Below are 18,001 nucleotides of genomic sequence, written 5' to 3'. Positions count from 1 at the left end.
AACAAACTTATACCTCTGTAATTTGAGCACTCACTCTTATCCCCTTTGCCTTTGTACAATGGCACTATGCACGCATTCCGCCAATCCTCAGGCACCTCACCATGAGTCATACATACATTAAATAACCTTACCAACCAGTCAACAATACAGTCACCCCCTTTTTTAATAAATTCCACTGCAATACCATCCAAACCTGCTGCCTTGCCGGCTTTCATCTTCCGCAAAGCTTTCACTACCTCTTCTCTGTTTACCAAATCATTTTCCCTAACCCTCTCACTTTGCACACCACCTCGACCAAAACACCCTATATCTGCCACTCTATCATCAAACACATTCAACAAACCTTCAAAATACTCACTCCATCTCCTTCTCACATCACCACTACTTGTTATCACCTCCCCATTTGCGCCCTTCACTGAAGTTCCCATTTGCTCCCTTGTCTTACGCACTTTATTTACCTCCTTCCAGAACATCTTTTTATTCTCCCTAAAATTTAATGATACTCTCTCACCCCAACTCTCATTTGCCCTTTTTTTCACCTCTTGCACCTTTCTCTTGACCTCCTGTCTCTTTCTTTTATACATCTCCCACTCAATTGCATTTTTTCCCTGCAAAAATCGTCCAAATGCCTCTCTCTTCTCTTTCACTAATACTCTTACTTCATCCCACCACTCACTACCCTTTCTAATCAACCCACCTCCCACTCTTCTCATGCCACAAGCATCTTTTGCGCAATCCATCACTGATTCCCTAAATACATCCCATTCCTCCCTTACTTCCATTGTTCTCACCTTTTTCCATTCTGTACTCAGTCTCTCCTGGTACTTCCTCACACAGGTCTCCTTCCCAAGCTCACTTACTCTCACCACCCTCTTCACCCCAACATTCACTCTTCTTTTCTGAAAACCCATACAAATCTTCACCTTAGCCTCCACAAGATAATGATCAGACATCCCTCCAGTTGCACCTCTCAGCACATTAACATCCAAAAGTCTCTCTTTTGCACGCCTGTCAATTAACACGTAATCCAATAACGCTCTCTGGCCATCTGTGGGAAATATTTGGAATAATTTGAAGAAAAGGAGGCATGGAGGATACTATGTATGTGGCAATCTGTTGGTTAGTAAGGACTTGGAGTATTTTTTTGTATATTTTATGATAATGGGATCATGCCTATCCACATATGATTCCTTTAGCATAAAGATATTATATTGTTTCCAGTGATATATCTGAAGGTATAGATAAAAAGGTAGGATTTGTATCTTGCACATCAAGTCTGTTCATGTAACGTGAATCATATGAACTTCATGTTTCAAAGATACATAGTGAATCAGAGTGATTGATTTGTTTTCCCCAGTTTTGAGACTAGTGTTATATGCTTTTTACTGCAGGAAAGAAATGTGGAGTCTGTTCGAGCTGCGAAGGATGAAAGAGTAAGAGAAATACGGAATGCTGTAGAGTTGATGATCGCTCGGCTTGACTCACAGCTCAAGTCGAAGTTGCTCACATTAATGGGTCAAAAGAATTCTTTAACACAAGAAACAGAACAGCTGGAATCTTTGTTACAGGAGATAGAACACCAGCTGCACACTTGTTCAAAGTAAGAATAAATATTATACTCCAATTAACTGCTATGAAAAGTATGGTGCTCCTGCATAGTTTGGTACATACTACCTAGTTATTGTATCACTGTACTTATTGTATGAATTGCTTCACATTACCTTCATCTATTTGTTAATTTTCACTTTTTAACTCAATGTAAGGTGTTACTGATACATGCATAATCCATTTTAAAAGATTGCAGACATATCACGTTTGACACTTGTGCCTCTCACACTTATACTTGCTCAATCCTCTATTACTCCCACATTTTCACTAACTTGTAAGAGATTAATTTCATATATTGAATTTTGTTCACACTCACATTATTCTTGACAATAAGTTCTCAGTATTTCATAGTTCCAAAATTTGGATTGGAAAAGTTGGAAATATGCAATGTATTGGTCTATTTTGTTGAGTAAGTACATAAAGCTAGAGCCACCTTAGATGTGGAAGCAGTACCTCATGCAAAGAAAAGTAACCCTATTGGTCAGAGTCTTCAAATACAAAAGAACTAAAAATTTGAAATTCCACTCACAAATGATATATAATGTTGACAGTTCTGTGATAATTTTATCAATAGATTCCCTCATGGTATCATGTTCCACATGTCAAGAAACTCAATGTTACTGTATATCAAACAGGCTATTTTTGTTTATGTACTTTGTGCACACAAACAATGGACTGAACAGTGCCTTCCATTATGTATGCACAGAAGGTTGCAGACAGCAACTTCCCAATGATGTATTAACATCCTGACATAGGACTGTGGAAGTTGCGTCTGGAACCATCCTGCATAGCTTGTATCAGAATTACTCTCTTTGTATTATTAAAGCCATGCTGCAGGGTATGATTTAACATCTGTTCCTAATATGCCTAATTCTTTTTCTCTCTATCTGTCTTCTTATTTTGTATCTCTTGTCGTTAATGACTTCATGACTCATTCAAGTTTTCTTGAAAAGTGCTGATTATTTATTCTTATTAGTTTTCTTTTTTTTTAGTCCTTGTTTTATTCAAAACCTAACCCTGATAAGGCCATTTGCCTGTTGTTGAACTCTCTCATAGAAAAAACAAAAGAAATGTTTTTTATATAGACCTTGTTTGTCAGATTATTTGTTTAAGTACATATAGTATTTCACTCACTATTGCTTCATACTTTTTTATTTTTTCAAATGTACAGGTACATACTGAAGGTCTCCTCAGGAACAGGTGTTGAATGGATTGCAAAAGAAGGGCAAATATAGGGAAAAAATAAAAGAATCATCGAGAAATTTTGAACAGGTGGAAAGTTTGTATTTTGAAACTGGAATAGGTTATAGTTTTTATAAAATAAATGAAGAGGCATAGAGTTCCAAAGCTTAGCTCTGGGGGAAATGCACCACATTTAAGTTGCCAGTGGCCACACAGTAATTATGCAGCACAGATTTGCCACATATAGTGTGGTCTTGATAATGGTGGAGGCAAATAACCAGCTGGTTCTTGGGAGCATAACTTTGTTAAAGTGGTGCAGCTTATGGAGAATGGATTAGGTTTTGAGGTTGGACTGGGAGAGTTGGAAATTTAGAGTTTATTATTCTTCTGTGTTGAATAAGTTTGTAGTGCTAGAGCCACTTCAGGTGTGTAAACAATACCTCATTCAGAGAGAAGCAATCCTTATGGTCAGAAATTGAGATAGTTTTTTCTTCTTCAAGGCTCCAGTCATGGACAAAAGTCCACATCAAGGCCGGGTCTTAATTGAAATATAGAGAGAATTATGAAACAGAAAATGAAAAGGCAAGGTAAAGTATTTATGAATTTTAGAGGAAGTGAAAGCCCTGTCTTTTGAAATGTGCCAGGTCATAGTTATTGGGAAAAACATGGGAAGGTAGAGAGTTCCAAAGCTTTGACTTGTAGGGAAAGAAGCAGATATCAGTACAGGCCCACCCTTGAGTTGCCAATGGCCGCACGATAATCATGTGATGCAGCAACTTTCTGAGTATTGTGTGGTCTAGCTAGTGGTGGGGGCATACAAGCAGCCAGCATTTGGGAGCAAAAACCAAGGGAATACTTATAGAAGGAAAAATGAACTAACATTGCAGCTTAGAGCAAGGGGGTCAAGTTTGGAAGTTAGCGTGGAACAATTTTTCAGTTGGATCGCTTTTGATTCAACTCTTTCAAGTAAACACACAGCTGTATAGCTATAACCACCCAAAATGTGAGAGCAGTACTCCATACAAGGATGAATCATTCCCTTGTATAAATGGAGCGGCTGTTCAGAAGAGAAGTTTCAGCATCTAAACAGGAGATCCAGTTTCCTAGAGGCAGACTTAGCTATTCTTCTAATGTGGGGTGCCCAAGAGAGAGTGGATGTTACAGTAGTACCAAGTATGTTCACAGAGTTAGGAGGTGAAATTACAGAACAGTCAAAGGAGAGGCGAGAGTTGTGAGGAGTTTTCGATGGAGAGATGGTTAGAAATTGGGTCTTGGAGGCATTAAACTTAACAAGATTTTGTCTACCCCACTGATATATCCTGTCCAAATCTTAGTTTATTGAGGAAGCTGTGTCAAGACGACATGACCAATAATTGAGAAATCTCACAACTAATTTCTAATGTGAACAAATACTTGCTGGACATAAGTTTGCTGTGATCATTTAAAGCTGGTGACTGAGTTTGGTAAAGTGTGTGGAAGAAGAAAGTTAAGAGTAAATGTGAATAAGAGCAAGGTTATTAGGTACAGTAGGGTTGAGGGTCAAGTCAATTGGGAGGTGAGTTTGAATGGAGAAAAACTGGAGGAAGTGAAGTGTTTTAGATATCTGGGAGTGGATCTGTCAGCGGATGGAACCATGGAAGCGGAAGTGGATCATAGGGTGGGGGAGGGGGCGAAAATTTTGGGAGCCTTGAAAAATGTGTGGAAGTCGAGAACAGTATCTCGGAAAGCAAAAATGGGTATGTTTGAAGGAATAGTGGTTCCAACAATGTTGTATGGTTGCGAGGCGTGGGCTATGGATAGAGTTGTGCGCAGGAGGATGGATGTGCTGGAAATGAGATGTTTGAGGACAATGTGTGGTGTGAGGTGGTTTGATCGAGTAAGTAACGTAAGGGTAAGAGAGATGTGTGGAAATAAAAAGAGCGTGGTTGAGAGAGCAGAAGAGGGTGTTTTGAAATGGTTTGGTCACATGGAGAGAATGAGTGAGGAAAGATTGACCAAGAGGATATATGTGTCGGAGGTGGAGGGAACGAGGAGAAGAGGGAGACCAAATTGGAGGTGGAAAGATGGAGTGAAAAAGATTTTGTGTGATCGGGGCCTGAACATGCAGGAGGGTGTAAGGAGGGCAAGGAATAGAGTGAATTGGAGCGATGTGGTATACAGGGGTTGACGTGCTGTCAGTGGAGTGAATCAAGGCATGTGAAGCGTCTGGGGTAAACCATGGAAAGCTGTGTAGGTATGTATATTTGCGTGTGTGGACGTGTGTATGTACATGTGTATGGGGGGGGGGTTGGGCCATTTCTTTCGTCTGTTTCCTTGCGCTACCTCGCAAACGCGGGAGACAGCGACAAAGTATAAAAAAAAAAAAAAAAAAAAAAAAAAAAAAAAAAAATTTAAAGATGCTTATAAATTCTTACAAGGGCTCAAACTTGAATAACTGTGGCATGCCAGGATCATTATAAATTGCCAGCAGTATATTAGTTTTTAGACCAACTTTTCCAACTTCTCAAGTTTTGACAGCATTCATATACTTTTGCAACTTTTATCCAACCTGAACATACCTGTTTGATTTTGAGGGGAATTTTGTGTTTTGGTGTGTATGATCTACAAAGGCAGAGGCTTTCTTAAAAGATGGAGGCCTTATTCAACAAGATTAGTCATGAAAACTGAAAATTAGCTACATTGTCCACAGATAACCTTGTGTGCCCCTCATGTATTTCCACAAGTGATATACGGTTAAGTTATTGTGGGTACAAGCATATAAAGCTATCAGGTTGAAGTCATCTTACATCTGGTCACTGAGACTAGTATTTCTAATGATGTGAGCACTGGCAATCTGCCTAAGTGAGCCTCAGGTTATCTTGAGGCAAGGATGTGCTATCTTTTCTCCTCCAGGCTACCACATCATTTTGTAAATTTCTCTTGTGAGTGCTGTTCTTTTTTCACTTGTGCTTCAAGATGGCTAGCTCAGCTTTCTAAGGAGGAGAAAGCCCCAATTCTTGCCTGGAAGCAAATGAAAGTAGGTACACAGATTTGGAAGCAGATTGGGCACTTAGAATGCACAATCATGTGGCTGCTTCCTGCAGTATCTCATCAATACCTTGCTTCATTCAGGAGATGAGGGCCTTAGGGACCTAAAACACTTCATGTACCTTGCTAATTCCATGCCCAGATGTCTGCAGATGGTAACCAAGGCCAAAGGAGAAATGACAGTAATAATATGTAAGTGTGACATTGCCTTTGAAAATGTGAGGAGGTGGACATGGTTTTTTGTGGACACTGTACAGCATAGTGACCATAAGTTTCAGAATTTTGAACCTATGTCTTGTGGCAACAGTATCAACATTGGCCTCGTTTAGAGTCAGCTTAGCAGTCTAGATGTTTTTCTTGGAATGGACCTATTATGCAATATGTTTGACTGTTACTTAAAGGTTCTTGTGTTTCTAGAAGGTAATTGTTTGTTTGTCAGTTGTGATAAGATGCTCGAAGCAGACATACATGGCATTTACCTGGCATAGGCTTGGGAGGTCTTCTATCCCACAGTTTGGGCAAGACCCAAGGTGCTAAGATGGTTCTTTTGTTCAACTAGGTAATTGGAAACTGTGATCTGCAGGCTCATGTAACCACCAAAATTGGCTGCTCTGGTAGCCTTATAAATACCAATCCAGGGTTGTCTTGAATTTCCCCACTGTGCATCCTGCAATGTTTCTGGTGGGTGCAGTCAATGTGTTGAATAGTCTTTGGCCTTGGATATTCAAGGTATTTTATCTTTTTGTGCTCATTGAACTTTTTGATTCAAGGGGGAATATTTTATGGAGTCTTCTGTGCCTGTTATGCCAATAGGGAATTATTTGAGTCTAGGTTAGGAGCTGTGCTATCAAGGATTTTCAAAGTGTAAATGATATACTTCTTATGTCTGCACTTGGAGTACAGCCTCAGTGATTTAAGTAATTCACAGAAGTTTGAGTCTTCTACTGCATCATTGTAGATCATGAAAGATCTGTGAACAGTTTTCATTCTGCAGTATTGCCTACCTTGTAGGCTAATGTTAGCACATGGCAATATTCTCCTCATGAGAGTATTAGTCTTTTAAAGAATGTAAACAGTGATTCTCCCTCTCTTGTCCTGGAAGTTTACAAGATCCATCCTACCGTATTTTTGCCAGAGGCTGCTATTGCCTTGTTTTGTTAACTGAAGGTAAGGTTTTCAGCCATTATTACTTTGAGGTTTTAAATATTTGTTCCCTTGTGACATGACAGTGTCTATGTCCATCCAGTATTCTATAGTCGTCAGGATTTCTTCATCCTTCCCATACAGAGGAGTTGGAACTTTTCTCCATTGGAAAGCATGTTGTTTTTGTTGGGCCAGGGCACGACTATGTTTATGTAAGCTGTTAATCTCACTTTCTTGTGTGGGTGAGGTTTTCATACTTATTCTATCATCTGTGAAGGAAGATGTGAAATTATGACCAATGTTTGCCTCAGTGTCAGATATAAGAATAAGGAACAAAATATTTGGAAGCACAGTTCCCTGGGGGAGGCACTGAAAACAGTCTGATCTACACCAGCATGTTTGTTAGTTTGGAAGTTAGATAATATCCATCTTCCACTTTTACTGGTATGCCCATATTAAATGTTTTATGTGGTATCAAATGCTTTCACATAGTCTTTGTATTTCAAATCTAGATTTTGTTTGTTCTAATGCTAATGAGTACAGTTGACTGTATAGGTTATTAATATCTGTTACTTATTTTCTCATGTTTGTATCTATAATGATGAGATTTCTTTTCAATATATGATTTGGTTCTGGCACTCTTTTTTGCAAGCTTCTTGTTCACTCTTTACTGGACTTCTTTTCACTCTTAAAGCCTCTTCATCCTTTCACTACAGTATTCTCAGCTTCTACAATTGTCTTTGATACTAAAAATCACTGTCAACTACCTATGTTTTTGCGGCAGAGTTTATAATCCTTCCCCATTTAGGCTGGTGATATATGGAGGCTAAGTATCTCTTTCAGACTTGAGAATCTTACTGTCAGTGGCATCATCTTAACACCTACTAGCCAAGAGAAAAATATAGATGTAATTATGCCTTTACCATTATATATGTAATGTTGTTAATGATATATAGATTTTTTTGTGGATCAGCATGATTGAAGGCAATTATTTTCTTGGATAAGGTCTGAATTGATCCAGCGCTCCCCAGACCTCCACTCAATGATTGCTCCAGTTAACAAGAAACCTATGGCTTCCTTTGTCACTGCCCCTGTACCTGCCGATTTCCAAAGGTGAGGATGAGATGCAGTTTGGCACATTAGTTTGATGTTATGATTAAGAATCTGTTGGATGATCTACTGTTACCATTTGTTCTAAAAATATAATGACATTCATGAACTGTAATACAGGAAAAGATTTATTATCTGGTATCTGTCTGACCTAAGTAGTGCCAGATATGACATTATGTTGATTTCAAGAGCATTTATCATAGTGAGTTTAATGGAAAAAACTAGAGCACTCTCTGATCATTTCAGTTTGAATAAGTAATTGTCTTTTCTCTTGCAGTGAAATAGTCCCACAGTATGACAGCAGTACCTTTGTGATGAATAACTTCTCCCAGTTACAACACAAGGCTGATCCTGTCTACTCACCTCCACTCCATGTCAATGGTCTCTCATGGAGACTAAAGGTATAGTATTATAGGGTAATATTTTGCATATCCTCAGTGAGTAGTTAAATTGTAAAGAAGGATGCCTGTTAGCAGGAAATGAACAAGGAAAATTTTGCATGATCTTTGGCTTGAAGACAGTGTGTTCAATTTTTTGAGTACTCATGATTATGGAAAGTTGTGCCAGTATAGACTCGAGCATTTTTGATAAAGATAGTTAAAGAATTAAAAAACAGTGATTGTGTATCTGGGTATAGGTGGCAACAAATGAATAGCTGATGTGTCCTTTTCAGATAAAACTATGTTCATCATTGAGATTGTGAAATGAAAATGTTGATCAAGTTCTTGACTTCTTATAATGTATAAGAGAGGAAATGTAACTTTTGATATGCTGAAGAGTACTGGTACTTGAATGAAATATTTGTTATTGGACAAAATTATTTCAAGTCAACAGAATGAAAGACCAATATATTTTAAGTATGTTAGATTTTTTTTTTTTTTTTTTTTTTTTTTTTGCTGTCTCCCGCGTTTGCGAGGTAGCGCAAGGAAACAGACGAAAGAAATGGCCCAACCCACCCCCATACACATGTATATACATACGTCCACACACGCAAATATACATACCTACACAGCTTTCCATGGTTTACCCCAGACGCTTCACATGCCTTGATTCAATCCACTGACAGCACGTCAACCCCTGGTATACCACATTGCTCCAGTTCACTCTATTCCTTGCCCTCCTTTCACCCTCCTGCATGTTCAGGCCCCGATCACACAAAATCTTTTTCACTCCATCTTTCCACCTCCAATTTGGTCTCCCTCTTCTCCTCGTTCCCTCCACCTCCGACACATATATCCTCTTAGTCAATCTTTCCTCACTCATTCTCTCCATGTGACCAAACCATTTCAAAACACCCTCTTCTGCTCTCTCAACCACGCTCTTTTTATTTCCACACATCTCTCTTACCCTTACGTTACTTACTCGATCAAACTACCTCACACCACACATTGTCCTCAAACATCTCATTTCCAGCACATCCATCCTCCTGCGCACAACTCTATCCATAGTCCACGCCTCGCAACCATACAACATTGTTGGAACCACTATTCCTTCAAACATACCCATTTTTGCTTTCCGAGATAATGTTCTCGACTTCCACACATTCTTCAAGGCTCCCAGAATTTTCGCCCCCTCCCCCACCCTATGATCCACTTCCGCTTCCATGTTTCCATCCTCTGCCAGATCCACTCCCAGATATCTAAAACACTTCACTTCCTCCAGTTTTTCTCCATTCAAACTCACCTCCCAATTGACTTGACCCTCAACCCTACTGTACCTAATAACCTTGCTCTTATTCACATTTACTCTTAACTTTCTTCTTTCACACACTTTACCAAACTCAGTCACCAGCTTCTGCAGTTTCTCACATGAATCAGCCACCAGCGCTGTATCATCAGCGAACAACAACTGACTCACTTCCCAAGCTCTCTCATCCCCAACAGACTTCATACTTGCCCCTCTTTCCAAAACTCTTGCATTTACCTCCCTAACAACCCCATCCATAAACAAATTAAACAACCATGGAGACATCACACACCCCTGCCGCAAACCTACATTCACTGAGAACCAATCACTTTCCTCTCTTCCTACACGTACACATGCCTTACATCCTCGATAAAAACTTTTCACTGCTTCTAACAACTTGCCTCCCACACCATATATTCTTAATACCTTCCACAGAGCATCTCTATCAACTCTATCATATGCCTTCTCCAGATCCATAAATGCTACTTACAAATCCATTTGCTTTTCTAAGTATTTCTCACATACATTCTTCAAAGCAAACACCTGATCCACACATCCTCTACCACTTCTGAAACCACACTGCTCTTCCCCAATCTGATGCTCTGTACATGCCTTCACCCTCTCAATCAATACCCTCCCATATAATTTGCCAGGAATACTCAACAAACTTATACCTCTGTAATTTGAGCACTCACTCTTATCCCCTTTGCCTTTGTACAGTGGCACTATGCACGCATTCCGCCAATCCTCAGGCACCTCACCATGAGTCATACATACATTAAATAACCTTACCAACCAGTCAACAATACAGTCACCCCCTTTTTTAATAAATTCCACTGCAATACCATCCAAACCTGCTGCCTTGCCGGCTTTCATCTTCCGCAAAGCTTTTACTACCTCTTCTCTGTTTACCAAATCATTTTCCCTAACCCTCGCACTTTGCACACCACCTCGACCAAAACACCCTATATCTGCCACTCTATCATCAAACACATTCAACAAACCTTCAAAATACTCACTCCATCTCCTTCTCACATCACCACTACTTGTTATCACCTCCCCATTTGCGCCCTTCACTGAAGTTCCCATTTGCTCCCTTGTCTTACGCACTTTATTTACCTCCTTCCAGAACATCTTTTTATTCTCCCTAAAATTTAATGATACTCTCTCACCCCAACTCTCATTTGCCCTTTTTTTCACCTCTTGCACCTTTCTCTTGACCTCCTGTCTCTTTCTTTTATACGTCTCCCACTCAATTTCATTTTTTCCCTGCAAAAATCGTCCATAAGAGTAAAGATAAGGAAAAAAGAGGAAGGACTTCTTTGATTTTCCAAAGGAAAAAACAGATGGATTAAGAACTAAAGGGAATTGGAAAGTATAATTGTTTATTTTGCAAATAAACCAAGGAATTGTTTGTAAACAAATCTTAAATGAAGGGAAATTTTTTTGCATTAAAAGTTTGGGCAACTCCCCTCCCCAAAAAACAAACAAAAAAAAAAACCATTCTACTGTATAAATCACTGGGAGGGGGGATTCCCTTTCAGTTGGAGTGAGTTATTTTTATTACCTTAACTTTCCTACATGTATATGCCGTATGCAGAACTACATACAGTAGCAGAAGCGGGTACAAATCATGTATATAGTAGTATAGTATAATAAATACAGTACCTTTATGTACCATTTTATGCCTGTTTTCACTCTTGCTGCTTTGTGATGCCAGTCACAGGTATATATGTAATTATTTTTCATATCTCCATCCCTGGTCCTTTAAAGTATCCTTCCTGAGAATTGCCATTTCAGTGAAAGTAAGGAAAAATTGCCTTGCTTAGCTATTAAAATGAATATTGTGATATGTACTGCAAAGTCTGCCTCAGTATATCAGATATAGAAAAAGAATAAAATGATTGGATATCCATATGATGTATAAAATTGAATAGATAAAAGGGGGAAAATGGGGAAGGGGAAGAGAGATATAATTTATACTAAGATGCTTGAGGAATGATAGGGGATCAGATGTAATGGAAGTATGTTGTGTACAAAGCTGGTATGAATGGAGGACCTGGCCACATTTCTCCAAATCAACTAAGCATTTATAACAAAAATGTAAGACGCACATTTACCAATATGATTGTGGAAGTTCATGTTTCACTCAAACACACCTAGGATGGATTGAAGTTATGCGTAAGTGATGTTATGGAAGCTGAGTATACCTGATCTAACCCAGTAGATTGCAAATAGAGTAATGATAAAAATAGATTTATGGATACTTTAACTCCAAGATAATGTATTATTATATAGTATTACATAACCAAAGGTTTGCTTATTTTTTCTTGTTATCCTTGTCATCAGTGTTAGTAGTCCTATTACAGGCTACAGGGGGTTTAGTAATAAAAAAGAAAGGAGGGTTCAACTAAAAAAGAAAAAGAAAGGATTTTTTATAAGTAATGTTCACATAAATCACATTGCTGATCAGTATCAAGTTACTGCAACTTTGTGAAATTTATTCCCAGGTATTCTCCAGTGAAGCATTTTTTCATATTTGTTTGCTGTTTTCTGTGTAGCAAGGTAGCATAAGGAACAGACAAAGGATGGTGTCAGTTGCATGCCAGCAGAAAATACCAAATATTTGTGTAAGAAAAACTCCCAGAAAAATCTAGAGATTGACTTTATAATGAATTTAAGTCTAGAGCATTTATCCATATGTTAACCAGTAATTCATTAATTGTAGTGGTCACTCATACTTTTGACTAAAGTACCCTTGTATTAATGGTTGTGGTGTTGGTAAATCTGCAGATCTCAAGTCTTGTCAGTACAATTGATTAACTGAAGGGTCTCCTAACCAAACATGCTATTCTTCTTTTAAGGTTTACCCTGATGGCAATGGAGTTGTTAGAGGGAATTACCTGTCTGTCTTCCTAGAGCTTAGTGCAGGTCTCCCAGAAACTTCAAAGTGAGAACATATCTTTGTGTTCATAAAGTGAACTACATGACAGTTTTATTGCTTTTCATACAAACTTGTTATCTTTGTAATGCTTTTCATACAAACTTGTTTCTTGTTATCTTTGTAATGCTTTTCATACAAACTTGTTTCTTGACATAGCATTTAAGATTTTCATAATGCTTACACAACTATATTTCATCAGGTATGAATATAGAGTGGAAATGATTCACCAAGGCTCAAGAGATGCTAGTAAAAATATTGTCCGAGAATTTGCCTCTGATTTTGAAGTAGGCGAGTGCTGGGGTTATAACAGATTCTTCCGTCTTGATCTCCTTGCAAATGAAGGGTACCTTAATACAGAAACAGATACGCTTATACTTCGGTAAGTGGCTTATGTTCTTTGTAGAGATATTTCTATGGGAGAAGCATAATGATGACTGAAAAATTTCTTTAATATTGTGTTTTTTATACTGATTTTTTTTTTTTTTTTTACATATACAGTGTAAATGTGTTTAAAGTCATTGATACAATTTCTCTCTCTACTTGCTTATGAGCATTACTTCATTCCCAGTGTCATTGGGCAGGATTAGGTCCATACAGTCTTTAAATACACATCTCAACCTATGTTTAGTGTAATAGCACCCTTTTCTTGATGAAAACATTGAATTGATATTTTTCTTTTATAGTAATGAGTTATCATACTGATATGATGATACAGGACTACTATGATGAATCAGTAAAGCATATAGAAAGGTCATCTTATGTTTCCACATTTTCTTGATAAGGCTACAGCATCAGGTAGGAAGAATCATTTGGATCAGCACTAATGATTGAAGCATAAACGAGCACTCTATTAGAAAACTTTTACTTAGGACATAACTTCTGTCATTATTAACCATTAAAGGACAAGCCCCTGAATGAAGATGGGTTATGCATAACCTGCTATTGGACTCTTTTATAATGAGTTTACTACATTAGATGGGAAGAAGTTGAATTAGCACATCATTTATTACTCATCACTGATGACTTATGTGTCAACAGAGTGCTAGAAAGCCTTTCATTATTGGTTGGAAAGGTACAAGGCCCTGATTGAGGATTGATTACACATGAAAAATTAATTAGCCTCACTAAATGATGGGGCAGATGTAATCAGATGTGTATGACAGGGAATCACTGGAAACTTAAAAGACTGGATCTGGTGATGATATTACTGGAAATCTTAACTTTTTTTGTTCCCCATAATGCATTTGGGAAGATGGTACAAGTATGTGGTACTGTGTCAGTTTATATTGATTTTTCAATCAATCTTTAAAAGAAAAGTTTTAATTGAAATCTGAGCATGTTTCCATGTGGTATGTTCCTTCAAGATAGTGAAGTTGCAAAAAGAATCATATAACAGTAAGACACTATTTTGAAGTGTTTGATATGACAGTTCCAAAAGATTTTTCAGCTTTGATGGATCAAGTTAGTATAAATTCTAATTATGTTGAGGATCAGTTCATGTCATTTGTCCTCGCATTGTGTGATTAATCTCTTGACAGATCTTTTTCTTCCAAGTTTGAAGCTTGACATTTTCATTTCACTTGAGTTTGTAGGGATATATTAAAAAAAGGAGAAATTAATCAGAATTTTCTAGCATTTCATGTTTTTATCTGTGCTGTTACACAGTTTGTTTAGAATACTGATAAGCAGTTCTTGAGCTCTAGTATGTCAAAGGAGGTGGAGGCCTATAAGGAGTCCTTTGCATAAATGTTCTAGGGAGACTGATGTATGTGAATAGATGACTTTGCTAGATTCGCATCACCTGTGGACAGATGGAGATATACCATTATGTAGTTGTATGAATACTTAAAGATTAGATTCCATTTTATATGTATCCATGTACTGTAAAGTAAAAGATCTTGTCTCCATGTTTGTTCATTTATCAGGAGTATTAGTTGAAGTTCCAGTTAAAAGCTGTAATTGCCAGATGTCAGTTTATTTTACCTGTTCCCCCCTTTTATTAGTAATCATTCTTTAAAAGAAATGTTTTAATTGAAATTTGAGCATGTTTCCATGTGGTATGTTCTTTTTTATGTTAAGATCATATTTTTTAGCCACTTCATGGTTTCCAGTCTTTATCGTCAATGCAAGAACATTGTTCAGTTTTGATTTCTGAAGATTCATAGTTGGGTATCAGAGGATATAGTATTTCATTAGTGTCAAACCTTTTACTTGACATTTTGGTTTTTCAGCTTCTCAGGCAATATTTTTAAGGGGAGATATAAGTATTCCATAGTCAGAAATGCTTGAGAGTAATTGTGTTAATCTCAAGGTTAGATTGCTGTACATACTTGTTTACAGAATCCAAGCTTAAGATGCGATACATTTTAAAGGGGTTACTCTGCAGTATATTGAGTAGTATTGACTCTACTCATGAAATCAGTTAATTAGGACAGTCTGTTTTGCCTTTCTGATTTTGTATGAGAGGAGTATGTAATTACAGTATTCATTTGCAGTAACCGATTATTAAAGTAGTATCGGATCTGCCCACGAAATTAATTAATCAGGATACTCGGTCTCTGTCCTCAGAATTGTGTATGAGAGGAATATATAAGGACAGTATTCAGTTTAAACCAGAACTTTCCATTTATGTCCTAAAGAAAAATTGTAAACTTAAAATTTTTGAGTCTTTTAGAGTGGCTTGAGTGGTTGGTAAGGAAGATTTAACTAAAAATATTGCTTTGTTTGTGATGTTTTTTGGCCCTACTTGGGTGTTTAATATTTCTAAATTTTCTGGAGATATGAAGCAGGCAGGGCAATGCATTTATGTCAGACATGAGGAAGTTTAGATCACTAAATGATTTTATTTTTCATAGAATAGTATGAAATGATTGCATTTAGTTCTAATGTCCCAAGTGGATTGCTGTTGCATTCAGTTTTGGTGAATTATACATAACAGTTAGAAACTGGATGTGTGCAAGTAAGGCCATTTTTGTTGTTGATTCTGTGTGCTCCCTCACCTCAATTAATTGGGAGGTGCAGTTAGATATTAAACCATGTGTACTAGAATTAGTACCTTTTGATTGTTGCTAGATTCTGAAATCACTTCATGTATAGATATGTTCTCCATCCCATTGTTAACCTTTAATTTTTAATCCAGAGAGTTCATCTCATTATTAGGTAAATGTATTATGGGTATTTACATAGATTACAATCTTCTCATTTTCTGGTAAGTATATAGTTTACATTTTCATAAATCTCCAGCATCACCTGGAGTCAAGGCAAATCTAGGATAAGTTTTGTTTTTTTGGAAAATAGGAGGTTTAGATAATCCAGACTTGAAATGTTTCATCTGCCTCTGCTGTCAGTTGCTGGGGTGTGGCTTATGCCTGATGTAAGGGTTAATGGTTTTTATTCTCATACTAATGGAAAGGTGATAAATGATGTTTAATTAGTTATTTACCATATCCTATATGCTATCTGGCATGGTCTTATGTGCTGATCTTGCACATTTGTGTATTTTGTGCACCTTTGGTTAATATTATGGACCATGGCCTCTTCCAAGCATTGTCAGCAATTGCTTGACAGCCCTTCAAAGCTGTCTGTGTCTCATACAAATCGTAAAAGGAATGTCTCATGGCTGGAAATGAAGATGAAGCTGTGTAAGAGGCTGACTTAGTGCGAGTCTGCTGCTGCACTTATGAAGGAATTCATTGTTGGTGTGATGACTGTTTATGATATCACCAAGCTGAAGAAGGTTGAGGCATTTAGCAGTTCTTATTTGCTTACATATATTAGTATTTCCTTTATGTCAAATATTTAAAAGCAGGGAAAATATTCTAGAATGTGTATACAGTAGAAAGTGAGTGTGATTCCTGATTAGAATGTGCCTCATTCCCACCAGCAGGTCAGTTTTACAGTTAACATATTTGTTTGTGAATATGTGCTACTTGTACGATTTGAGTCGGTATATACCTACCAATGTGATTTTCCTACAACTCACTGTGTTTGTGTTTGTAAATATGTCATCCATATGTCCAACAACATCTCCTGCCATAGGGTCATCAGTTAAATGGAAGAGAACCTCTCTGACCTTTGATGTGAAGCTACAAATCTTATGACACGCTGATGCTGTTGAGGTTGTGTCATTATGGGTCAGTCTTGAAGTTACCACTGTTGTGTGTGGATCTGAGCCACCTTTGCAATTTGGGCATACCTGCTAATGCAGTTTTCCTGGAACCTGCTGTATTTGTTAGTATGGCATTCAAACGTCCAACAACATCTACCTTATAACCAGCAGTCAAACAAAAGAGAACCTCTCTAACCTTAGAAACGAAGCTAGAAATCTTGTGACGTTCTGATTTAGATAGGTAGCATCAGCACTTTGGCTCGGTTACAGCCTGGGTGAATCTACAATAAGCAACGTACAGAAGATTACAGAGAAAATTCAAAGTGCTGTGGTCCACTTTTCCACTGTCTGCCAGTGTAACTACAACGGTTAGAAATCCACTGGAGATAAGAGAACATGCTCTCATTATACATAGAGCATGAGACGAAGAAGAAAAGCAGCTTTAATGTAAACCTTCAGTTCAAGTAAAATGCTATGGTGATTTTTGAGTGTTACATAAAGAATGGTGGGAACATTTAGGTAGAAACATTCGGTAGACGTAGTAGGTAGGGCATTAGGCAGTAGTAGTCAGTAGAAGGATTTGGAAAAACCCACTACAAACCCTACACCAGAGTGGCCCTCTGCCAGTGGCACTAAATTGGGGCACTAAAGGCTAATAAGCAGCACTCGAGCTTTCTATTATGGAGACTTAATTGCCGTGGCCACCCCCGTGAGGGAGTTCCAGTTGGAACAGGTTTCAGAGGTATAGCTAGATAGATAGATAGATTTATTACTTCATTGATTATTGAATAAATGTAGGGAGTTAACAGTTACCTTTCATCATGTTTGAATGCTTTATGATTTATGAGGCTTTTGTCTCATCAGATTTATGTCAGTGACCAAGAAAAAAACCAGGAATTTAGAAACATTTCTTAGACATAGCATAGCTGCAAACACATACTGTTATCATCCCAGCCTGCAGTCATATAAGAAGAACCAGCTTGATTGTCTGGCTGAATATTTTTGTCTTTTTTTTCTGAGATAGCACGGACAGCTGAGGCCTTAATCAAGGCCATCCCATTGTTTTTCACTGTGGGGCCCTCCCTTGCTTTGTTTCAACAATTTTTCAGACTTAGTTTTTACAACTACCATTACAGACCATTAAAGTGTAAGCCTGTTATAGCAGTCTGTGTTCAAATACATAAGTAAGTTCT

At 37.7% G+C, this 18,001-nt stretch overlaps 1 protein-coding gene across 1 annotated transcript in view; it reads left to right on the top strand.

Annotated features, from left to right (window-relative positions):
• Positions 1–18,001, top strand: part of LOC139764108 (E3 ubiquitin-protein ligase TRIM37-like) — a 181,033-nt gene that overhangs the window by 124,256 nt on the left and 38,776 nt on the right. Inside the window, 5 exon segments of the mRNA XM_071690602.1 lie at positions 1,392–1,600; positions 7,966–8,073; positions 8,348–8,471; positions 12,621–12,706; positions 12,900–13,079. Of these exon segments, the coding sequence (XP_071546703.1) occupies positions 1,392–1,600; positions 7,966–8,073; positions 8,348–8,471; positions 12,621–12,706; positions 12,900–13,079 (707 nt within the window).

This window comes from Panulirus ornatus, chromosome 48, assembly GCF_036320965.1.
Source record: "Panulirus ornatus isolate Po-2019 chromosome 48, ASM3632096v1, whole genome shotgun sequence".
Lineage (NCBI taxonomy): Eukaryota > Metazoa > Arthropoda > Malacostraca > Decapoda > Palinuridae > Panulirus > Panulirus ornatus.
This window is presented reverse-complemented; position numbering and strand designations above follow the sequence as displayed.